The sequence below is a fragment of the Papio anubis genome, chromosome 12, assembly GCF_008728515.1.
Source record: "Papio anubis isolate 15944 chromosome 12, Panubis1.0, whole genome shotgun sequence".
Lineage (NCBI taxonomy): Eukaryota > Metazoa > Chordata > Mammalia > Primates > Cercopithecidae > Papio > Papio anubis.
The window spans coordinates 105,256,286-105,281,759 of record NC_044987.1 but is presented as its reverse complement, the minus strand read 5'-3'; the positions used below and the strand labels follow the sequence as shown (position 1 = coordinate 105,281,759).

General features: G+C 53.1%; 1 protein-coding gene across 1 annotated transcript in view; it reads right to left on the bottom strand.

The window, feature by feature from the left end:
• Nucleotides 1–234: 234 nt before the first annotated feature.
• The window catches only part of ALX4 (ALX homeobox 4), a 49,375-nt gene continuing 24,135 nt past the window's right edge, over nt 235–25,474 (bottom strand). The window contains exons 2-4 of the mRNA XM_003909992.5: nt 15,078–15,388; nt 7,281–7,409; nt 235–4,970 (exon numbers count right to left, since the gene is read on the bottom strand). Coding sequence (XP_003910041.1) covers nt 4,641–4,970; nt 7,281–7,409; nt 15,078–15,388 — 770 coding nt within the window. The 3' untranslated portion in view covers nt 235–4,640. The remainder of the gene's footprint in view (nt 4,971–7,280; nt 7,410–15,077; nt 15,389–25,474) is intronic.

Here is a 25,474-nt window from a genome sequence, read left to right as displayed (position 1 = left end):
GGGGGCTGGGTATGTCCCAGACCTTCGCCGGCCACGCACCCCTTCTTTGTGCAGGAGCATCAGCCGGCCACCTGTTGTTCATCTAGCCCTGGTAATCCCTTCTGTACTGTGTCAGCAGTTCAAAAGGGCACTGTTAGTATTTTTTGCCGACTTCAATTAACGTGAGATTTCAGAGGCCCCTCTGATCACATTTCATCTGTCACAAGTCAGGAACAAAACAGACAGATTCCAGCTGAGAGGAGGAAGGAGAAGGAGTTTATTGCAAATAACAACAACCAAACAGTTTGGGCTGGGCCAGCAAAGGGTGTTCTGGGAGCGCCCAGCTGCCTCTGCACTCCATTTTGCCCCGTGCCTGGGCCCCTACGTCTCCTTCCCATCCGCGTTCTTCCTCTCCCAAAAAAGATGTAAGTGCAATAACTTACTTTAAAAGGCAAGAACGTTTCTTTTAATATTTTGCTATAATGTAGTTACATGGTGGTATAGGCAGTAAAACTTTATGGAACCGACCTCTTTTTTTTTTTTTTACATTTTTCTGGATTTTTACTGTATTTTTAATATATATTTTTAATATTCCACCCCAGGCCATTAAGCTAAAGGAAAAGTTGCATTTATACAGGGTTAAAATATCTTACAATGAGAACAATAAGTATCGGTTGAGGTTCATGTTCCTTCTAGCACTCAGCTCTCTTTTTTCAACCACTGCACACCCAAACAGATGATTAGACATTGAAAACTGTCCTTCAAAATCAGTAGTATAAAGGCCTAGCTCTATGTGTGTGAGTGAAGAGGGAAGAAAGGAGAGGCTGAGGTGAGGTCGTGGAAGCACCTTTCCTCCCTACAGCGTCCTGAAAGAAGTGAAGTGGGGTTGATGGGTCTTTGTCACCTTCTTGTTTTTGAACTGGATAGTCACAGAGTATTATCCTGGGGGCCCATTTGCCAACCATCCTTCCCCAGCTAGGCCTGTTTGCCTTTGCACCTGACAGTCAGGGCCATGAAACAGACCAGGAACCCCCACGTGTCTTTCGGGTTCTCAAAGATGGCCCCCCACTGTCTAGCCCAGGGAGGGAATGACTGCATAAGCAGGGTACATAGAAGCATACGTTTCATGGAAACGTCCCTCTTGTCTGCCCAGCCGAAATGACGGGAGATGGGGCACGGAGCTGGGTCCAGTGTGATCACAGCCGTGTGTGCTGGGGACCCACCTCATACTTGCTGCACCCACCCCATCGCAGTGTCTTTGAGCTAACCTGGCCACAGTGCTTCCCGAAGCTGGAGGCACAGTACTGAGCGCTGAGAATCAAGTATAGTTAAAAGAATTCAAGGAAAGTTCTAAAAGCCCATGTCCTCCAAGTGCTATTTCAGCCTTGGAGACAAGCCTCTCTGTGTGCCCCCCAGAGCCCTCGCTCCCATGCCCCAGGAGTAGTGCTGGCATCTGGAGGGCAGTAGCAGCACCTTAGTGTCGAGCCTTGCCATGCTGAGACCTGTGCCCAGCAGGGACTGGAGGCTGTCAATGTGGGGAGGCTGCCCGTCCATCTGCTGGCTACCCACGACTTCATTTTTAAGTTGCCATTTCTGTTGAGATCTTAGGCAGATATCCAAAGGAAATCCTCACCTCTCTTAGCTTATTTGCATAGCAGTGAACCACGTGGCAGATAGCTGCTTCTCTCCACCTGCCTTCATGAGCTCTAGCTCCAGACGGCCTTGGGCAGCTGCCCTGACTTGCGCAGTCATCCTAGGAGCTGACACGGCAGTGGCCCCCTGCTCTGCAGTGCAGAATGCCGGGCCTAGCCACCCGTCTGGGAAGGGACTGGGCCCCAAGGTTCTCTTCTGCAGAACTGAGCTGCTGAGTGAATGCTCATGACGCACCGGGGAGCTCCATGCAGCACCGGCCGCTCCTGGTGCCACCGACGCCGGGGCCCTCACACCCTGGGTGGCACATCCCAGGCTCCTCTCTCAGCTTAGTCTCAGGGCAAATGCAGGTCAAGGCAGTCACTTCTCCACTCCGGGCCAGGGTCTTCTCTGTTGTGAAGGGACTGGACTAACCAGAGGGTTTCTAAGCTTCCTACCAACTCGGTGGTCCTATCATACTTAGTGTGGTTAGGTGGACCCCAGGGGCTGGGCCAAGCCGCGGAGGACACGCCTGGGGTATGTGGCTGCCTTTGACGAGATGAATAGGAACGTTTCACATTGGCGTGTTTAATCCTAGCCACCTCCTGGGTGTGTTGGGACAGGCAGCCATAGCCACAGGGCCTTCTAATAGACGCCTTTTCTTCTCAAGCTTTTGGGTTGAAATTTGCCTGACTTGGGTCTAGCCTAGCCACAGAGCGGACCCATGGAGGAAATGAGTGCCGGGGGCCCCTTCGGAAAAGCCCCCTTAAAGCTCTTGCTCTCCCTCCCTGCCTGCTCTGGAGCTACCTGTCTGTCCTCCTCTTTGTCCTGATTCCCTTGCTCTCCCTCCTGGCCCACTCTGGAGCTACCTGACTCTCCTCCTCTTTGTCCTGATTCTCTCATGGGTGAGAAAGACCCGGGGTGAAAGTTCCTTCCTCCCCGATTCTTCTTCAGCCATGAACATTTCAGAAAGAAATGGGGGACAAATGGGGGAACTGTTCCCAGCCTTAAGTTCTTCCTTTCCCTGGCTAGATTTTGGGGGAGTCTAGCTCATTTCAGCAAACCTCAGAACTAGAAAAAACTTCCCAAAAGTCACTCCAAGATCCTCAAATATTTGAAACACTTAAAGCCAAGCCTCCAAGAACATTTAATTCAATGTCCAAGACCCTTTCACCTCTACAAGCTCAATTTTAGAGCTACGATCCACAAAGAGGTCTGACTCTTATTAAGGGAGGCCACAGCCAGACCCTTCCTCAGCCCGGTTTCTAGAGCAGATGAGAACACCAGGCAGGCGGGAGACTGTCACTCCCAACCCCAGAGACCCTCATTCAACAACACCAAGTTTACCCTCAGCCCAACCCAGCAGGCCTTTCTGTGTCGGCGACCCTGAGCCCTACTCCATGACAGGAATCAAGGGAGAAGGTAGAAAAGGCAAGCGCTTCAGTGCAGGGGGCTGCCTGCTGGAGGGACCCCCCTGGGTCTCACAGGCCTGCCTCTGGACGGGTTACTGTGTACTCCCAGCTGAGGTGAGGGCTGGGGCTCAGGGCCAGACCCAAGCTGCAGGGGTCAGGCAGGCAGGCACGGAGCTCCGCTTCCTGGAGCGGGAAGCCTGGTTTCAGGAGGGTATCCTGCCACCCCCGCCTGCAATAGCAAAGCCACGCCGAGGAGCCCAGGCCGGGAGCCCTTCTGCAGGCTGGAGAGAGGGCAGAGTCCCGGTCCCTGTGGAAGAAGTGTAAGGACGGAGTGTGGAAAGCTGTGTGGAGAAGAGCAGCACCTTCCCCAGTGCCTGGAGGGACAAAGAGACCCCGTCTGCCGTGGAAGGCTCTGGGCAGTGATGACACTGTGACAGATGTGGCAGGGAGGACAGTCAGTCTGAGGCCGTGGCAGAGCCTGGAGGCTGAGCACAGCCACATGTCCTCTAGCAAAGCCTGCACATGGCTCTTGACCCTCTGCCGCCCGACCCCCAAGCCCTAGCTTATGTGTTCCGAGTTGTGAGTCCTTCCACGCCGGGACACTGCCGAGCAGCCCCAGGGAGGGGCCAGGGTAGGGTGGGGAAGGGACGAGCCCCTCGGCATCCTCCTGAGGGACCCTGCCTGGGCTCCGGATGGAGAACAAAGCTGCCTAGACCTCCCCTCTGTACCGGATGCCAGACAGGCAGGAGAGCGGGAGGACTGCCCGGGCCCCTGCCCCACCCGGATGCCTCCCCCTCTCCCAGGACCTTTCCTTCTTCTAGCACCGTGGGAGCCCTTGTGGCATCCGTGTTCTCAGCCTCCCTCAGGTCTGGCTCCTCCCCTATAGTGTCCAGTGAGGGGCTGGCCCATGTCTCCCCTGGGTACTGGCATTGCTAGATGGCAGCAGGGGTCCTCGGCTCCAGCTCCTGTCGTCCTCTGCCCACTCCCTCCAGGTGTATCCAGCCCAGGGCACAGCCAGGATGCGGTCAACCAGGCTCTGTCAGACTTGTCGCTGTTCAGGGGAAGGTGGAGGCCGTTGCCTTGGCCCCAGCTGGTCGGATTCCATGTGCTTTCAGGGAGAGAAAGATGGGAGGGTAGGAGGCCGGTTCTGCAAGGCAGCCTGTGCTTCAGACACACAGCCACCAGCCTGGTGACCAGGGGACCCCACTAGGAGGGGGAAGGATGCACAAGACTGGGCTGGTGAGGCTGCTGGGTCTGCATGGAAATCTAACTTTGACTCATGGTCAACTAGGCAGAGCAGAGGAGGTGGCGGGAGGGAGAAAGCGCCTTCAGCTTATCATGGATGCGAAGCCGAAAAACGTGGCCGCTTGGCTTTCTCCACTGCCTGTGGCCGGGAGCAGGGGTCAGGGCCTCAGTGTCAGGACGGGGCCAGGGGCCTGCTGCCCCCTCCCTCCCAGCAGTCCACGGGGCCTCAGACTTGGGGTGGCTGAAAGTGCTGAGGGTCAGGCCCCTGGCCCAGGCCAGGTTCCTAAGAGGAAAGTCGAGTGGGAGGCTGGGGGCCTGGAAAACATGGGCGTGGCCCATGGTGTCCCGAGGTGGGGACGGGGCAGGGGTGCCCTGTCATGTGGCCCAGGAGATGGCCGCACTGTGCTCCTTGGCCTTCATGCGGAGGGCCGCGATGCTTGAGGTCTTGCGGTCCGGCTCGCCATTGAGCTCGTAGCCATTGAGGCCTGGGCTGAGGCTGGCTGCTCCAAACAGGCTGCCCATGTGCGTCTGGCCCACGTGACTGCCAGCCCCAGACACACTCAGGAAGTCGGTGACGCTGCTGGCCCCAGAGCCAGGGGGGTGGGCATGAGGGGACATGCAGGCAGGCACCGGGTCGCAGGGGACCACGCAGGCCGGCACTGGTGAGGCAGCCCCGTTGTTGCCGAGCCAGGACGGGTTCTGAATCTGGGAGAGGAAGGGAGAGATGTCACCAGCTGGCGGGCAGGCGCGGTCTGGAAGGGGCTCGCCCCTTCCCCCAGAGCACCTGTCCCGTCACTGTCCATCCTTCCCATGGAGCCCCTCTTGAGCATTTAGCCTTCATGGACATCCAGATACCCCTGCGGGGGTGGCTTTTACACCTTGGCACCTCTGTTCCCAGGGCCAGGCTAGCAGCAGAGGGAAACTCAGTTCTAAGGAGTGACCTCAGGCTCCATCAAGGGTCCAGTGGAAGGGTGACACCCCAGCAACCCCCAGCTGGCTTCCTAATTTTAGACTCAGCTATAGACTTGGCCTCCATCTGCGGATGGCAGCTGTGTCTCATTCACCTCCAGCTCCTCCCCAGGCCCCTTACATCCACAGGCACCTGAGCAAGGTGAGTGGACCTCCACTCGGAGAACTTTGGCATCACAGATTCCCTTGCGCCCCCACCAGTAGAAGGGAAGGTGGAGGGGTTGGGTAAGGTGGGCGGCAGGGGCCTAAACCTCTCAGAAACCACAGGTAGTGGCTGAGGTTCCAGGGCCTGAACTAGGAGGCTTCGGAACTAACTCAGGATGGAAGGGGCTGCCTCAGGAGTGGACAGCCAGAGCCAAGGCCGGACCTCCTCATGCGAGGAGGGGGCGAGGGCATGAGCAGGGGTGAGCTGGCCATCGTATCTTCCATCAGTGCCACTGGGCTTCCCTTCCCTCCACAACGTTCACCTGGGGCTCCCATCCTCCTCTGCCCTCTAGACACGTATAAGGAGGTAGAATTAGGGTATGGGGGAGATCCGGGAACTGCTCAGCTTATGCGCACAGGGTTCCTGGTAACCTGTTGTGGGCTGCTGCTGGCCTGCCCTCCTGCATGTGTCTGGAGCACACTCAAAGGAGGCATTTTAAAGCAGGGAGAAGGAGCTCAGCCCCAGTCCCAGAGGGAACCGCATTTCTCTCCGCGGTGCAGGGGAGTGGGGACCAGTTGGCCTCCATCACCCCGTCTCGGAAGAGGTCTGGGCACGCACTGTGTGGTGCTGTAGGTGAGGTGGGGGTAGGAGGGGGTGAACGGGGCCCTGTGTTGGTTTCTCCCTCCGGCTGTGCACTCAGGCGGCAGAGCTCAAAGCCAAGGAGCCAGCTAGAGTTCCATCCTGGGAGGACAGAGGGAAGCTGAGTTTAGGGAGGCAGAGGGGAGAAAGAGAATGGGAGAACACAGTGCGAGCTGATGCCGATGGCGCCTGTGTGAGACATCCCATATTCCTCAGCCTCACCTCCAGGCCTGTGCCCTGCCCCCCTGCCCCATGAATCCCGGGTTGTGGGAGAGCGAATGGAGGGCTGGTCTGGGTGGAGAGCCCAGAGACCATTTGCTAGCACAGAACCTGGTCAGGGAGAAGTAAAGGAGGCAGGGGCGCCCGTGCTACTGGCTGGCTGCTGGGCAGGCCTGGGCTTGGAGCTGAGGCGGAGGTCATGCCAGAATGAGGCCTGAGCAGGGAGGGAGCAGCCACCTCTGCTGGGCAGGCTGAGGGGGGTCAGGAGTGGACTTGGACTTGGCCAAAAGCACATCTCTCCAGGCCTCCCAGGTGCCTGATGTGACTCAACACTGCTGTTCCCTTGCATCTCACACTGGAACGGGACTGGCTGACAGACACCCAGGGAAAATACTGTGGGGGGAGGGGAGGACATGGTCCCAGAAGCTGAGTGCAGGCACACAAGCTTTTTGAAACTGTACAATTCACAAAATACTTTTGCACGATTGAATTTAGACCTTACAACTGCCTGACAACGGAGCTGAGCAGATGCTTTTACCATGTCCAAGGTACAGGTGAAGAAACTGAGGCTCAGAGACTTGAGACTTCCCTGAAGTGAGAAAGACCTGGAGCTGGAAAGACAGCCTAAGTTCCCGGACTCGGAATCCCAAGCTCATTCCAACTTGGCCACGAGTCCTAGAGAGTTCAGAGCTCGCTTTTGGAAGAGACCCTCCGAGCGGTATCTGAGGGCCTGGTGGCCTTCTGCCTGCCTTGGTTCCGATGCCCACAGCAAAAGTGGCCAAAGCTAGTGGAGGAAAGAGCTGTTCTCACTGCCCTAACCTTCCCTTCCCTAAAGTTCAGCCAAGCCTGGTTCAATGATTAGTTGGATAGAGTAACCCTGGGCCTCCCACATTCTGGTATAAACAGGCACACCCCTGGAATGAGACGGAAGGGCAGCCTGCAGCCATAAGTCATCTCAGGGGACCTGGGCTCTCCTCCAAGGGGCTCATTCTCAGAGCACCAGGGGCTGAGGATCGGTGGCGGCAGCTCAGGGCGGGACTTACCTGGGCGTAGTTCTCAGCTCGGGTGAGAAGGGGCAGCTCATACGCAGTGGAGAAGTGGGTTCGAACCTGCTGCATCTGCCCAAAGCGCTCCCGCTTCCTCCACTTGGCCCTTCGGTTCTGGAACCAGACCTACAAGATGAAGAAGCCGATGTCACCAGGGTGAGACGCCAGCCTGGAGGCCTCACTTTCAGGCAGTGCAAACTGTTCCCTTGAGCCCCCCACCAGTTGCAGTGTGTTTGGGAAGTGGTGGGGCCACACATAAATATCAACCTTGGTCTTTGTCCTCGAGAGCTGACAATCTAGAATCATCCACTCTGAGCTGGGAAGGTGTCTTACCCCCACTAGCCATGGGCGTGACCCTGAGCCAGAACTTTATTTTCCTAAGCTTCAGAATCTAGAGCAGCCAAGTGTCACCACCTATGAAATAAGTCACTGGTCATCTTAGCAATCATCTAACCCACTGTGGGTCACAAACTCCTGTGGAGAAGCTGATAAAAGCTACAAACGCTCCTCCAGATATGTTCTCCTAGACACTCACACACAGTTTTGCCACAGTGTTCCAAAAGGTTCATGGCTATCCAAGGCCTATTGGTCCAGATCCAGAATGCCTTCCTCCCTGCATCCTGTCTGCAGCCTTCTTGTTGGAAACAGTCTCCCAGCTCAAAACTTCCCTGTGTTAAAGGAAATGAGACCCTGTGGGAGAACGGGGGCTCTGCTGGGCAACAGAGGCAGTCAGGGAAGACTTCCTGGAGGAGGGACAGGAGCTGGGCCTTGAATGGTTGACTGAAAGGAGGAAAGCCAAGGCCTGGGTTTAGAAACAGCGAGGCATGCTCCAAAAGCCTAAAGAGGTCAATCTGAAGGAAGTAGTGGGAGAGAGAGAGACAGAGGCAGATCGCAGGGGGCCTTGAATGCCAAGTAAAGCGGTTTGCCCTTGGTGTTGTCCGTAGAAGCAGTCGCTTCAGCATCTTGTGTAGAAGAGTGGCCTGATGCTGAGAGGAAGCGGAGGTCCACCTGTCACTGAGCCCGGGTGGACGGGGTGTTGGCCTGATTGGGAGGGGAGGGGAGGTCTCTGAGTCAGCTGTGAGCACTGGGGTCTTTGGTGATGGGGAGTGTTGGGTCCTTTTCCTTTGCACAAGCATTTCTGGAAGGCAGAGAACTTTCCCAAGGCTCAGGAGCAAGCTGCCCTACCCCTGGCCCATGACTTAGGATCTTGAGAAGGGGCGATGGGGACGGGGTGGGTGAGAGAGGGAGAATGACGAGGGATCAGCTTCCAGGCCGGGAACAGCTTTAGGCTGATTCAGAAATGGACCGTGGTGCTCCTCAGAGGGAGGCTTCTGCCATCTTGATATGCACCTGCCTGCTGGCTTTGCAGACTCAGATGCAAGTGGGCACACCTCAGACAGCACGCTGCAGACCAGGAGAACAGAGCCATTACAACAGCCTCAGCTGTAGAGCCATAAGGAGCCTTGCCAGGCCCTTCCAGGCCCAGGCATCAAGAAAGCCAACTTTCCTGAGGGCCAGTCCCTGCTCTCCAGGTGGAAACACTTCTCCATCCATCACGATCAGTGCAGCTGCTGAGCTAAATATAGGAGTCAGCTCTCAAAATTCCTCTGCCTCAGAGCCTTTGAGCTTCCTAGGAACCACTGCAAGGAGGGGAGAAGGAGGCGTGGACATGCTTCCCCACAGACGCTGCCTGGCCACTTGGGGCATCCAGTGTAGCTGGCCAACAGACAGGCTCATAGAAGCACTGGCATTGCCAGCGGCCTCAGTTTCTGCATGGCGAATGGTGCCTCATAGCCGCAGCTGGGGAGATAGATGGGAAATGCAGGCCAAAAATGTTTAGAGTATTTCCCATTTGTTTCTTTACAGCTCCTGACCTTTCTCAATGTCTTTTGCTAGAGGAAAGAGAAGTCAAAGAAGATGGGAATGTATCTCATGTTACTGTGAGGAGGGTGGGGGTGAGCAGGGGTGCAGGGGTGCGCATTAGTGTGTTTCTCCACTCCTATACCAACTCACTTTCCCCTTCCTAATCCTAAGCATGTGTGTGTGTGCACGAGTGTACCCACTAGTGTGGCTGCACGCATGTGCGTATGTGTGCACACATTGACTGGGGGAGGAGAAGTCTCTTCCCTAGAAACGGACCCTCTCCCAAGCTTGGGGTCTCAGCCCCTGCCCTGGCCTCCCAGGGCCCCTTTTCCTCCAGGGATTCCTAGGGTCCAGGCCCTGGCCGCCCACTGGGAGCCAAGGGCAGATGGGGTCTCCTCTCTGCGCTGCTGAAATGGGATCCCTCTTTATCAGTGGCCTGGGATGGGAGACTGGGGCCAGGATGAGAGAATGAATCAGAGGAGCTTGTTTTCATTTCATGTTTAATTTCCTGCAGGCTTAGCTCCGTCTTTCCGCTCCTTCCTCAGCCTCCCAGGGTTTTCTGTGGGGGAAGCTGGGGGGAGGGGAGAAGCCACTGGAGGCGCGCAGAGAGATGGCTTCTCTTTTTCTTTCTGTCACTGTGACTGTTGGGGTTCCCCTTGTGTCTCTGTGGGTTCCAGGTCCGCATGGTGGGACCATGGAAGTGGAAGAGGTCCCTGCAGGCTCTGGAACAGAGGATCCAGGGATGGGCGGGGAGGGACCCCGAAGAGGGAAGGAGGTGGCCAGCGCCTGGCAAAGGGGTCTAGAGTGGAGGGAGGAGCCGTGTGGGGGAGTGGAATGTGGGGCGCGGGCTCGCTGGAGCTGAGTGTGAGGGAGGAGGAGATGCGGGTTATCTGGGGAAGACAGATGACCAGGCGGGGGAGAGGCCGGCAGAGCTAGCACCGTCTTTGGAACAGGAGTGGAAGAAGGTCAGGCAGAGGGATTTATTTGAGGGCTGAAGATGGAAATGGTGAGAGGCGGGTGAGCGGCCGCTGGGAGCAGGGCTGCCCACCTCCTCCCTCCTTCTCCTGTTCCTTTGTCCTGGGGCCTTACCCTGTGTACCCAGCTCTGGCTCTTCTGCCCAGATCCAGACATGAGCTAGGTGAGCCTGGCCGGTCCTCAATATCCTCCCCAGTAAATTGGAGGCAGCAAGGGTATCCCCACGACCCCTTCTACGCTCACGTCTGCTTGGAGTGTCGTTCCATTTCTGACCCCTGGTGCCCTAGGGGCTCTGAGAGCTCCCTTCCAGAGGCCACACCAACCCCCAGGCCTGCTCCTGTGCCTCCAAGCTCTGCACCGCAGGCCTGTCTCCACTGTGCAGCCCCAGGAGGACGGCCAAACATGAGGTCCCCACTGTTCTCCCAGTCTGAATGTCACACCTCAGGACCACCCCGGCCTGGGCCTACTCAGCATAGGCCTCTCCCGAGGACCGGGCTGTGCAAGGAACCAACTGTCTTGGCGGAGGCCTCGCTAACCGCAGCCCATCTGGGGCCAGGGCGGGGTGGCCTCTGTCTTATTGTCTTCAGACACCAGCTGCAGAGACTGGAATCCCAGACAGCGGAGAGAGGCCCCTGCAGCCCCCTGGAGCAGGGCCAAGCCCCAGGCTTCTTCCCAGGAAAAGTCCATCTTGGGGCCCCCGATGCCCCGTCCCTGTCCCTACCACCACTCTACTCCAGGCACCTGGTTTGCCACCAGCTGAGTATGGGCCCTGAACAAACACAGCAGAGGCAGGAAGGGGGTTCCATCACCACCCCCTTACCCCCTCCAGGGCACTGCCAGGCTTAGGGCTCAACCCTTCAAGTCTGACGCACATGAAGATCCCACCCACCCTGCTGCCTTTATACAAAGAAGAGCCTCTGAACAATCTGGCGTGTGTCCTGGTACAGCAAACTAAAGTCAAAGAAGCACTAGGCTGGGACTCAGGAGTCCTGCATTCCAGTCACGGCGCCGCTACTGAGTGGCTGCTGTTAACTTCAGGTTATGACTTCCCACCTATGGGCCTCTTCTTCCTCATCTATTAGATGGGAAGACGGGGTGATCATTTCCAGCACTACTGTTCTATAATTCTATGGTCCTCCTACTAGATGATAAGATATGCAGCACATCAGAGTTTCCCTTTCTGCCTTGGCTGCCAGGAAGCTCCAAGTTGAAGTTTGTGCTCAAAGGCAGGCAACCATGAACCTTAGCGTAAATTTTTTTAAACCACATTACCTCCGCATTTCATGCCATTGTTCTTGTTTTTAGATTGAACAAATAAATCTTTCATTGTAAGCTACCTCAACTCCATTTTGGAAGTAGGTATAAGTGTGTGTGTGCGCGTGCATGCGTGTGTGCATGTGTGTCTGCAGAGAACACTGTTTTAGTTGTATGATGGTAACTGAAAAATACTCTGTGTGCCTTTGTTTTCATGTTTTGTACTCGAAGTGTCATTCTTCTTTCAGTACTTAGTGAATTCTACTCCCGGGCACTCCCATATGTTTGTTAGGAAGCACACATGCAACCCATATATGCAAACACAAATATACACACATACTGCACAGAAAATGAACTGGTTTATCCTACACCAACACAGCACCTACCGGGCTGTCCCATAACCAGCCATGCCCCTTTCTCTACCTACACCGGTGGGTCCTCCCCAGTCCATTTGCTGGAGATCAGGCTAGATGCTAGGATTCCTGTCAAAACTCAGGCATGTAAGGTCATGTGAGTGGCTGGTCCAAATTCAAATGAGATCTGGGTGTGTGAGGGCTTCCGGATTCACAGGAAACCCCAGCTGCCCTGTTGTCCTTCCTCAAACATTCATTAGGCACTGGAGGGGGATAAAATGGCAGCCTTGCCGGGTGCAGTGGCTCATGCCTGTAATCCCAGACTTTGGGAGGCTGAGTTGGGCCTGAGGTCAGGAGTTCAAGACCAGCCTGGCCAACATGGTGAAACCCCATCTCTACGAAACATACAACAAGTAGCCGGGTGTGGTGTGTACACCTGTAATCCTGGCTACTCGGGAGGCTGAGGCAGGATAATCGCTTGAACCCGGGAGGCAGAGGTTTCAGTGAGCCAAGATCGCACCACTGCATTCCAGCCTGGGTGACAGAAAAAGACTCTGTCAAAAAAAAAAAAAGGCAACCTGGGCCGGGCATGGTGGCTCACACCTGTAATCCCAGCACACTTTGGAAGACCAAAGCGGGTGGATCACTTGAGGTCATGAGTTCAAGACCAGCTTGGCCAATATGGTGAAACCTCCGTCTCTATCAAAAAATACAAAAAATTAACTGGGTGTGGTAGCATATGCCTGTAGTCACAGCTACTAGGGAGGCTGAGGCATGAGAATCACTGGAACCCAGGAGGCGGAGGCTGCAGTGAGCCAAGATCACACCACTGCACTCCAACGTGGGTGACACAGTGAGACCCTGTCTCAAAAAAAAAAAAAAAAAAAAAAAAGGCAACCTGCCCTCAGGGAACTTATAGCAACTTAACCATGCAGCTCTTTAGCATCACTTCTGGTAGCTGCAGTTTCTGAACAGCTACATATTTACTGATCACCACTAGTCCTTTTCCACATTAGCCATTTTGGAGAAAAAGTTTGTAGACTCTATTAGAGATGCCTCTGCCTTCTTAAACAGAACATGGTTGTAACGGATGAACCTTTTACTGACGCCTTAGAACAAGGCTGCTGAAGATGCTTTCGTGAATTAATGCAAGAGTCCCTGGGGCCTGCTGAGGATGTCAGGGTTGGGGCATCTCTCTCCTTACATGGAGGGGCCCAGCCCACTGAGCTGTATGGCGCTTTGCTGATTAAAAAAAAAAAAAAAGATTCCTCTTTGTTCTAAAGCTGTTCATTTTTCTGGCCCACTGGAGAGGGAAAAACTGCTATATGGCAACACTTTATTTGCTATTTCCAACATGCTTTGGGTTGGAAAAGCAGACTGATTATGACATTTATTTTGTGTTAAATTGAAACTTAAACTTGAGTGTGTGAATTTTGTCGCCTGTATTTTGGCTACTCATGGGTCTTTCTGATCCTTTCTTTGCTGTGAATTCATGCTGGTGGGGGAGACACAGCTCTCTGGACAGGGGTTGATTGATCCATGGATACTTATTTTTTAGCCTTGATGCTCTGCATTTGGCTTTCTCTAATTGGTGGGAATACAGTGATGAACAATCAGTGCTTGATCTCAAGGAAATCACAGTTTAGTGGAAGGGGACAAACGAGTAAAATAACTTAAGCCAGTCAAAAATCCTAGAAAGAAGACAAAATACGAGTTGGGCACGGTGTCTCATACCTATAATCCCAGCACTATGGGAGGCTGAGGTGAGGGATTACTTGAGGCCAGGAGTTTGAGGCCAATGTGGGCAACCTAGCAAGACCCCATCTCTACAAAAAAATAAAAAATCTTATCCCAGGCATGGTGGTGTATGCCTGTGGTCCCAGCTACTCAGGAAGCTGAGGTGGGAGGATCCCTTGAGCCCATGAAGTTAAGGCTACAGCAAGCCATGATCACACCACTGCACTCCACGCTGGGTGACAGAGAGAGACCCAGTCTCTTTAAAAAAATAAACTAAAATACCCAGAAGATAAAATGGGCCCAGGCGTGGTGACTTATGCCTATAATTCTAGTACTTTGGGAGGCTGAGGTGGGAGGATCACTTTAGCCTAGGAGTTTGAGGCTGCAGTGAGCTATAATCGTCTTATTGCACTCCAGCCTGGGTGACAGAATGAGACCCTGTCTCTAAAAAGAAAACAAACAAACAAAAAATTAAAGTTTTAAGAAGATAAAATAGGGCAGTGTAGCAAAAAGTGAGCTGGTTTGGTTGTGTTATGTTGGGTTGGGTTGAGTGTGTCAGGCTCCACTGTGTTGTGTTGTGTTAGGTTGAGTTCCATTGGAATGTGTTATATTGGGTTGTGTTGGAATGGGTTGTGTTAGGTTTAGTATGTTGAGTCCCATTGTGTTGTGTTGGGTTGAGCTGAGTTCTACTGGGTTGTGTTGGGTTGGGCTGGGTTGAGTTCTGTTGGGTTGCACTGAGTTGGGTTGAGTGTGTCAGGTTCCATTGTGTTAGGGTGAGTTCCACTGGAGTGTGTTATATTGGGCTGTGTTATGTTGGAATGGGTTGAGTTGGGTTGAGTGTGTTGAGTTCTATTGTGTTGTGCAGGGTTGAGTTGAGTTCTATTGGGTTGTGTTGTGTTGTGTTGTGTTGGATTGCACTGAGTTGGGTTGAGTATGTTGAGTTCCATTGTGTTGTGTTGAGTTGAGTTCTATTGGGTTGTGTTCCGTTGGGTTGCAGTGAGTTGGGTTGAGTGTGTTGGGTTCCACTGTATTGTACTGGGTGGGTGTTTTGGTTGTTGACTGGTAGTAGGGGGGGCTGCTGCTTTAGCCATGGTGGTCAGGAAGACCTGTCAGAGGAGGTATGAGTTGGGACCTGAAAAATGGAGGGGGAGGCAGCCATCTAGGCAGAAGGAAGAGCTAAACTGTTCTCTGTTTCTGCCCATTGTGATGCTGTAGACATTATCTTCATGTTTGTCCTGTTTCCTGTCCAAGATATAGGCCTTCCAGAGCAGGGACCAGTAACCCTTCTCTGTGAAAAAGCCAGGATTCTCACACAGTGTAAAGCCCAGAAACAGCCAGCAGCAGCCTTCCTGCCCTTCTTCTGGGGCCCTCCTTCCTTTGCCCCCTCCCACAGTACAGAAGCCCAATATTAAAGAGGATAAAAGCAGAGTTGCTCTAGTTGGGACAGGGGCATGAGGGGCATGCTAGGAGCCCCTACTGTCAGGCTCACAATGAACTGAGGTAAGGAAAGCCATGGTGTGGTTGGTGGGCAGTCAGGAGACCCCAGCTGCAGCCAAGAGCCCAGGGGCAGGCTCTGCTTTACCAGCCTCACTCCCAGGTGGCCCTCACTGACCTGCACACGGGCCTCGGTGAGGTCTGTCCTCATGGCCAGCTGTTCTCGTGCATACACGTCTGGGTAGTGGGTCTTCTGGAAGACCTTCTCCAGCTCCTCCAGCTGGTAGCTGGTGAAGGTGGTCCGGTTCCTCCGCTTCTTGCCCTTGTTGCTCTCCGAGTCGGCCTTCTCCAGTGGGCTGGGGAGGTCTGAGCTGGCCCGGTCCTGGGGCCCCTTCACCCCAGCCTCCTTGACACTCAGGTAGCTGCTGTCCATCCCCACAGTGTCAGAGTCGGGGGGTAACTCTGGCTCCCCCAGGGAGCTTTCTTTAGCTGAGGGGGGAGGAAACAAAGTCAGAAACCAATGGCTGAACGAAGCAAAAGAAGGGGGACGTTGGTTGGGGGGCACTTGGGTAGCCACCCCCTGCCTTTTTCCTCTTAAAGCTCATTGGATGCAAGGTCAGGAGACTTGGCTTCTAATTCTGGCTTGCCATTAACATGCTGTGTGACCTTGGGCAAATCTCTTCCCCTCTCTGAGCCTCTTTGCCACCATCTTAGACTAGGTCCCTTTCAGCACCAATGTTATGTGAACCCAAGTCAGTCAATCTGACTTCTGCGACCTTTAGTCCCCACCTCACTGACCCTGAGCTCCTCTCTCTAGAGGGATTCCCTTCATCAGGACTTTTCTGGGTCCCGAGAATTCTGACCCCAGTGCCATGGCCTCCCTGGGTGGAAGGGAAACTCATTCAGCAGCCATGTCTGGCCCAGTGGGGCTTGGGGTGAGGAGGACCCAGCACTGAGGCAGACAGGAGTGCCCCTCCTTTCCTGGCCTAGTCCCACCAGGAGTTCAGCAGGAGCTGGAGACTCTGCCCCAAGAGTCCAGTGCTGAGGGGTCAACACCTCCTTGCCCGCCCCTCAACCCTGCACGCTGGTCTCACCTATTGTTCAAGAGAAGGGTCTTTCTTCCTTGGGGGTGCACGGGATCGAGGCATGGGCCACATCTCCTGTTACAAGCAGCGCCTGCACATTGCTTACTGAGGCTGCCCAGGCACCTTCATCCCCAGCACGCTGACCCCGGGCCTGGGTGGGTGTACATGAGCACGGCTCCCAGTCACTGTATCTAGCAGATGGAACCCCCCTGGCACATTCCTAGGAGCTCAGGACTGCAAGGACCAATCAACCCATACAGGTCAAGGAAGAAGAGGTGGAGGCTGGGGTGGGAGAGTGAGGCGGGAAGCCACTTTACCACCACACAGCCTGGTGAGCTTCCTGGGCAGACACACTCACCTCCTGGCAGAGGGTTTAGGACAGCAGTCCCTACCTTTTTGGCACCAGAAACTGGTTTTGTGGAAGATAATTTTTTCCATGGATGGAGGGGGTGGTGGTGGGGAATGGCTTGGGGATGAAACTGTTTCACCTCAAATCACCAGGCATCAGATTCTCGTAAGGAGCATGCAACCTAGATCCCTCGCATGCATGGTTCACAGTAGGATTCACGCTCCTGTGAGAATCTAATGGCATCAGTGACCTGAAAGGAGCCAGAACTTGCGGTAATGCTTGCTCACTTGCCGCTCACCTCCTGTGTGCTGCCCGGTTACTAACAGGCCATGGACCGGTACTGGTCCACAGCCTGCAGGCTAAGGACCCTCGTTTAGGGCATGGACTCTTTAGCCTTGCTATGAATCCTATGGCTGTGACTCCCCAGCTCTGTGCTCAGGAGAGCTTACCTACCCTTTGTGTGCCTCAGTTTCCCCCTGTATAAAATGGGGATGAAGATCCTTACAGGATCTTCCTCATAGGGTAGCTGTGGGAAATAAAGAGGCTAGAGTGCTAGCTAGGTAGTTTTGCCATTATTGATATTCATCTTTCTAGTCCAGACTTGCAAACCCACAGACCCTGTGAACATTAGAGGACTCTGGCCCTGGAGACGTCCTCCAAGCATGCAGGCCCTTGGGCGCAGGAGCATGTGCAGGGCGTGCACAGATGCCTAGGGAAGGGCAGCCAACTGGGTGTCTGCAGATGTGGGTGTGAGCAACTCGAGAGCCGCATTCCTTGTCTGTAACTTGGGGAAAAGGAACTTCTTGAGTGAAAGAACGAACACACTTCATAAGATGTGTGGGGAGCATTTGACACGACCTTTCGCATGCACAAGTTTTGATCATCACAACAAGCATGTGTGGTAGATGTGAGCATCAACCACGCTGACCCTCGGTTTCTTCTCCTGGAAATAGGTCCAGGGGATGGGCATTAAGCATCAGAATGATGCCTGTAGTCCAGGTCTTCTGACTCCATCCAGATCCTGAGGGCTGAGGCTTCAGACTCAGTCTTATCCCTGGCTTTCTGTGCACACTGGGGAAGCTGAGAGGGACATTTGGCCTGTGGCATTCTCACCTCCCTCTCCAAGGCATCAAGGAAAGGGCATAGAGGTGAGTGCCCAGAGCAGGCCTGGAAGCAGCTTCAGGAGGCTGCTCCTGAGGGCCACGGGCAGTGCAGATGCCATGGGGGTGCACGACCGGCCCAGCGGCATCATGCATGACACCGTGTGAGCCCAGGCACACGCAGACAGCCACAGCTTCACAGTATTCTGCAAACTGCAGCTGGCAGCTGGGCCAAGAGCTTTCAGCAAAGATATTTATCTTCCTGGCAGACAAATACATTTTATGTTTTAGGTTTGTTTTTTTTTTTTTTTTCTTAAAGAAACCCCACCCAGCCTTACCAAAAATAACCATCCCTGTTTTGCAATTGTCCTGGAAGCCAGATGAGGGGCTGAGGGAGGTGAGCACTGAGCCCTGAGCCCCGGTCCCCAGGCCCCATCTCACAGCCCCACGGACCCTTGCTGGGGATGGGGACCAGCCTGCACAGCAATGGGAGCTCCATGTTACAGGAACCTAGAGTTGGTACGGACCAGCCTGAACTCCTAGTTTTAACTGGGGAGAAACTGAGGCCAGAGAGAGAAGGGAACACGCCCCAATTCCGGACAGAGCACAGCCTCTCAGCTCCTGGCCTGCCCTCTACTCCCTCCCCCGGGGTCTTAGGCCCTATTCCCAGGGAGAGAGGTAGGGACAGAAGGAACCCAGGGGCCTCACATGACCAAGGCGTCCTGCTCTGCCCATCTTGTGGGGAGCAAGACCAGCCCCTGAGGATGAGGGAGTGAGGATGTGGCCTGGGGGCAGCCTCTCAGCACGGAGCCAGCTCTCGGCCTCTCAGGGGAAGTGGTGGAAGGTCCAGTCTTCATGGTGACAAGTAAGGGTCCAGTTTTGTCAACCTCTAGCTGCCCACTGAGACTAAGTGAACAGGCAGAGAGATAGAGGTGGTACAGCGTGTGCGAAGACCACCAGCCCAAGAGTTGGAAGCCCTGGCCTCGGCCCCCATTCTGCCTGGGACTTCAGATGACCCATTTCACCTCTGGAGTCTCACCTACAAATAGGGACAGCGGGGTGGCTGAGGGTCCTTCCTCCCTTGCTCACCAGCAGCCGGGACTGTCCCTGAGGACCTGGGGAGGGGAGGAGAGGGGCAGGGTGTGCCTGTGTTGGAGATGGAAGGAATTCAGGGAAGTGCTGCTCCTGGTTCCTCAAGGAAGAAGGCAGCAAGCCTTCTAACCTGTCTTGAGTCAGCTTGCTTTAAATCCTGAGGCCGGATTCCTCATTTAGACAACAAAGAAAAATTCCCCGAAGTTCTGCGGCTCCACTCAACTGGTCAGAATGACAAGCACGGCCCTCTCAGAGTCTCAGTCTTAAGACCCCAAGCTCAGGCCTCTATGTCCACCTCCCGCCACCCTGCCGCATCCCCACCCGGCGCTGGTTCCAGTCTAGCGTAGCAGGGAGCTCACTGCCCCCCGGACAGCTGGACCATTCGTCCTTAGACCCAGCCCATGTCTGTCTCCTGTAGGTCTGGCTCATTGGTTCCAGTTCTAACATCCCAGCACCCTTCCCCATGACAGCCCTGTCCCTGCGGACATTGGGAGTATACTGCCACCCCTCTGAGTCTCCCTTCCTTCTGCAGTTCCCACTGCTGTTCCTCGGGCAGCCCTGCGTTTCTCCGGCCAGTGTGAGACAGAGGGCGGCAGGGAGTGGGGCCGGACCCTGGGCAAAGCCAGCAGATCGCTCTCCTGGGAGATGACCCCGGGCTAGCTAGAGAGTCAGGGTGGTGGCCGAAGGCCTGGGTGCTGGTCAGATCGGACTCCCTGCGAGGTGCCCTCCTCAACAAGATGGATGCTGAAAACAGAGGTCCCACAGCTCAGGCTGATTGTTCCTGACCAAAGGAAACCACAGACCTTGGTCCCCCAAGTCCCCATCTCGGGTCCCTGCCTGGAATGTCCCTCCTTCCAACTGACCTCCAAGATCCAGTGAAGCACCAGCTCCTCCAAGAAGCCCTCCCAGATTGTGACTGTTTTCTGTCCTCTGCTCACCCTCTCTACTGAATGCCTGTGTTAGGTGACTCGTATCTCATCCAGTCCTGAATGTCCAGTTCCTCCTATAGAATGTCAGTTCCCCAAGGGTTGGGGCTTCCTGCCATTCGTCCCTTCTCAGCCTGAGGCTCAGCACAGGATAGGTCAGGTGGCAGAGATGCAGTAAGAGGTTGCTGAGGAATAAATGAACAATTTCTGACAAACAAACATCACTGAGCTCTCGCTCTGTCCAGGTAACTGTGTGCACCTTTGGTGAGCCGATGTTCTACAGAGCATGTGCAGAAAATGTCTGTCGAGTAAATGAACCAACCGCCTCATCCTCCTACCCACTGGGGAGAAAGTTGGGTGGGATACACTGAAAAGGGGCATGCAATGACAAATGCCACCATTCAAGGCTGACCGCACAAACAGCAGAGGTCACTGAGGGAGACAGGGGAGAAGAAAGACCCAGACAGACCTTGAGTGATGTCTCCATGCAGCGAGCAGGGGACAGAAGGAGAAGCAGAGACGGGCTTCATGGGGCGGCTCCAGAAGTGAAACCAAGGTACAGAAACCCAGTCCAGGATCTGCCAGGAACTGGCTCCACACCCACCCTGCAGCCACACTGGGGTAGGAAGACCACCAGGGAGCTCTCAGTTTGCCTGGATGCTGGGCAAGCCTTCTTCAGAGCCTTGGGGCACCTTGTGCTGGCATGAGGCTGAGCAGCAACAGCGCCCAGCCTGGGCCCAGGCCACCCGCCAGGGGTTGGACTTCTCACAGCCTCCCTGGAGCAGCTCCTTGTGGACCTGGAAAGGCTCTATGCTGACACCCCTCCCATGATGGGTTTGTCCCAGGGCTGAGACTATGGGGTCCAAGACAATGTAGTCCCAATCTGCAGCTTCCCAGTCTTGATCTGGAAGTAAACCCCCGACTACTCAGAGCCATCAATCAAGTAGTGAACCTACATCACCAAGAGCCAATGCCTGCCCCACGGGGGGTGTTGTGCACGCAGTGTGGCCATCATGCTATCCAATGCTTTTCAAACAATCCTGGGTCAGCATTATTGCCATAGACTGCTTTTGATGAAGCAGGAAGCATTCAGTTTAAGGTTATATTCTCAATCAGGAGCCACTGAGCCTTTCAACCTCTACTGGAACTCCCCCTGGGAGGACCCCCATACCTCTGGGAGCTGCGTATTCTAGCACTGGGAACCCCTGGCTGTTGGATTTCAGCTGGAGAAATGAATGAAGTGGAAAGCCTTGCTTCATTCCCTTAACCTTTACCCACCTGTCCTGGTTCAACCCAATGGCACCACTCTGGCCTGTTTCACCTTTTTAAAACAGGAAAACCCTTGAGAGATTTCCAAAGGTGACTAATTTTTCTTTTTTCTTTCTTTCTTTCTTTCTTTTTTTTTTTTTTGGCTGTGATTTAAAGAATGACCTTCTAGAGTCATTTTAGGGAGAGGGTGCTGGCAGCATCTGTGTGCACAGATGTAAACCCGGGGGCACGTAGCACAAGTCTGCAGTTGCGAGTGGATATGGGGAGCATATGTGTATTTGCTTGTAGATAGGTTTGTGGAGTGTGCATGCTTGTGTGGTCAAGTGCAGGCACACAAGTGGGATGTGTGTGCCCGTGGGAATGTGGGTGGTTGTGTGTGGGTGCAGATCCGCATGGATGGGGGCGGACATGGGTGGTGTGGACCTGCGTGGAGCTGTGCACAGGCCCATGCATATGGCGTACGGGGTCTCAGTCATTTTATCCTCCATGGTTTTGATTACATCTATTTTTCCTCCAAACATCTGCTTTGTGGGGGACATGCCACTCACTCTGTTCTTGGGTGAGCTGGCCCCACACACCCTGTGGCGGAGTGCACACAACGATGTAATCTCCTTAAAAAAAACAGGCCAGCGTGAGGCCCTTTCATGCTATTGAAAGGGCACTGACTAAACCCACTGCTGTCCAAACAGTCCTGTGGGGGTGAGGGCGGAGGTTAAAGGTTAGCCATTGATCACGTCCCCACCCTACCTCATCCGCCACTGGGGTCTGTCCAGAGCTCAACTTGGATGTCCCTAATTTAGCTCCAGTCCCAATAAATAATGCCAAAGGGGTAGTAGTGACTGGGCTTAGATTTCAGCACACATGCACGGGGCACAGCTGTCTGCAGAGACAAACAGTGTCCCGGCCCTCAAGGGGCTGCCAGTCTTCAGCAGAAGGTGTGGTGGAAATGGCAGTCCTCAGGCTAGCCAGTGGCACAGGCCATCCTGCTCACCCACAGCCACCAACCCAAGCCCTGAAATGCTCTTGACATAAGGAAAGTCTGAGAAACTGCCCCAGACTAGAGGAGGCCAAGGAGGCATGAGGACTAAGTGTCATCAATGTGTTCCAGGTGGGATGCTGGAACCATAAAAGGACATTGGGGGAAGCCAGTGAAATCTGAATAAAGTGTGGAGTGTAGTTAATAGTAATATTTAACAAAAAGCGGGCAAAATATTCTAGCAGACACTTCACCCAAGATGATATGCAGGGAGAAAATAAGCATGAAAGATGCTCAACCTCATTACCCGCTATGGAAATGCAAATTAAAAGCACAATGAGATACCACTATGTGCCTATCACAGTGGGAATAAGAAGACCTGACGATGCCAAGTTACGGCGATGTGTGGAGCACCCGGAACTCCCATCCCTCACGGCGGAAACACCTGGGCGATGTCTTATCTAGTTAAACTAACACTGACCTCATGACCCAGCAATCCCACTGCTAGGTATTTACCCTACAGAAATAATGACTTATTTTAAGAGGAGAGGAGTCCAAACCCATAGGCAAATGTCTGCAGCAGCTCTATTCAGAATCACCCCAAAATGGAAACGCCCCAAGTGTCTTTTGACAGGGGAATGGAAACGCAAGCTGTGGTCCATCCAGGCCACGGATCGATTCCACAGTGAAAAGAAAGAACTGTTGACAAACAATGACATGGATGAATCTCAAGGGTGGCCTTAGGGTCTGTAAATGAAGCCAGTCTCAAATTTACATAAAGGGCAACTTCACTCAGCTGGCACATGAATTCTGGGAAAGGCAAAACTACGGGAACTCTAGGCAACAGATCGCTGGTTGCCAGCACAGCAGGAGGGAGAAAGTTTGTCCACAAGGGGCTTGCACTGCTGCGATGGAACTATTCTGTATCATGACTGTGGCAGTGAATACATGAATCTATACATGAGTGTGTTAAAACTCATAAAAGTGTACACCAAAAAATGTTTTACAGCTGGGCACAGTGGCTTGCGCCTGTAATCCTAGCACTTTCAGAGGCAGAGGCGGGTGGCGGATCACCTGAGGTCAGGAGTTTGAGACCAGCCTGGCCAACATGGTGAAACCCTGTCTCTACTAAAAATACAAAAATTCACCGGGCATGGTGGCAGCCGCCAATAATCTCAGCTACTTGGGAGGGTGAGGCAGGAGAATCGCTTGAACACGGGAGGCGCAGGTTGCACTGAGCTGAGATCGTGCCATTGCACTTTAGCCTGGGCAACAAGAACGAAACTCCGTCTCAAAAAAAAATTATTCTAAATTAATAATGGTAAGATTTCACTAGAGAGAAAGTTCATCATGTCATTGTTTAATATTTAGGAAAACCGACAGTAATCAAAATATTCAACAATAGGGGATTGGTTAAATAAAGGATGATATTTCCATAAATGGAAGATCCTTCCCGATAGTCTTTATTCTGCAGGCTATTTCTTTTTTTTTGAGACAGAGTCCCGCTTTGTCACCAAAGCTGGAGTGCAGTGGTTCGATCTCAGCTCACTGCAACCTCATTTCCTAGGTTCAAGTGATTCTCAGGCCTCAGTTTCCTGAGTAGTGGGACTACAGGCATGGGCCACTACACCCCGCTAATTTCTGTATTTTTAGTAGAGACGGGGTTTCCTCATGTTGCCCAGGCTGGTCTTGAACTCCTGGCCTCAAATGATCCACTTGTCTTGGCCTCCCAAAGTGCTGGGATTACAGGCATGGACCACCGCGCCAATATTATGTATTTATTTGTTCTTCTGTTTTCCCTTTGTTTATTGTCTCTCTCTCTCCCTCCCATGGAGCAGGGAATATATCTGAGCATGTGTGCTTTGTTTACCCTGCTATGTAACACCTAGTAGCATAGCTGGCGTGCAGTAGATACTCAGTAAACATCTGATGAACAAATGAATGAAATTGATGCTAAGAAAGTATAGTGTTTTAACACATGCAAAGATGTTCAATTTATATCAAATAAATCTCATTTTGACCAAAAAAGAGGAAGGGAGTGGAGCATTTGTCCTCAGAAAACACTACAAGTTTCCAGAAGTGGCAATATGGATCTATGGGTTAATTTTGTTTTATTTATTTATTTATTTATTTTTGTCGGGTAGAGGGGGGAGCTGGTCCGAATTAATTTTCTATTTGTTCTCCCAGGAAGAGGTTGAAACGTTACCTGAAACCAGTGATTAGAATCCTGGATGGTGCATGCTCTGAGAGCAGGCTGGGCTCTGTGCTGTGGGATTATGGGAAGCAAGAGACAAGCACCACTTGGAAAGGGCTGGAGGAAGGTTAGGGAAGCTTCCGAGAAAGGCCCTTTCTTCGCTGTGGGGATTGGCCACCGTCGTCACAAACTGGGCCCCTGCAACTCAGACCTCTGGACCATGATGGATCCCAGTGACGCTCAGGGTGATGCTCAGTCCCGACCTGCTGAGGGGTTTCTCCACCTTCAGGCTCACCACCCTCAAATACAACCAGAGAGTGTCTAAAACATACACAGCCGGTCATGTCATGGCCTTCTCTGTAGCCTTTCACTGGCTCCCAGATCCCTCCTTAGAATGGCCAGAAATAATACAGGAGACTCGGTTAAACTGGGATTTTAGATAAACTGTGAATACTTTAAACAATATAAGTATATCCCAAATATGGCACAAGAAATACTTACCCTACAAATTATTATTTCAAATGCAGATTTGACTGAGCAACCTGGTTTTGTTGTTTGCTTGCTTGCTTTTTGCTAAATCTGCCAACCCTGTACATCAGGCGTATGAGGCATTCAGGGTCCCGAAGGCAGGACTGGTCCCACCTGACTCATGGACTTACACCCCAGCCTTCCATCGAGCTTGAGTCTCACAGACCTGCTTCCACTCCGCAGCGCACTGCACGAGCGACTTCAGGCTTCCGCACTCCTGCGGGCACCCTTCCTTCTACCTACCACGTCTCTCTGCCGCTCCTGTCTGTGGCTAACCACTACTTTCACCCAGATAGCTTTCTCTGTAACTTTTGTGACTTTTCTTTCCCCTTACAAATAGTAATCTATGTTCTGTATGGAAGATTTTAAAAAAATCAAGACAGACCAAAAGAAAATCTCACACACACACAGAACACATTACTTTGTAAACTTTTTTTTTTTTTTTTTTTTTTTTTAGATAGAGTCTCACTTTTGTCTCCCAGGTTGGAGCGCAGTGCTGCCATCTTGGCTCAGTGCAACCTCCACCTCCTGGGTTCAAGCTATTCTCTTGCCTCAGCCTCCCGAGTAGCTGGGATTACAGGCGCCAGCCACACCTGGCTAATTTTTGTACTTTTAGTAGAGACGGGGTTTTGCCATGTTGGTCAGGCTGGTCTTGAACTCCTGACTTCAGGTGATCTGCCTTAGTGAAAACAATGGCTGTTTTATTTAATCCATCCTCTTCTGTTGGGCTCACAGGTTTCTACTTGTTTGAAATCATAGCAGGTCTCTGATTTAAATCTTTCGATACATGCATGGCGATTCCCTTAGAAGAAGCTCCAAGACCTAGAAATACGGGGTTCAATTTTCCACACATTTGAGGGGCTCTGGGAAACATGGCCAAGCTGTCTTCCAGAAACATGTAATGTCCTCAGCTGCCGCGGTGTCCGCTCCCACTTCACAGCCAATAATGGTCATTAGAGTGTCATTTTGGTCATTTTTAAATCTTTGCCAGCATGATGGATGAAAGTGAGATCTTGCCTTTCCTTTTTTTTTCTTTTCTTTCTTTTTTTTTTTTTT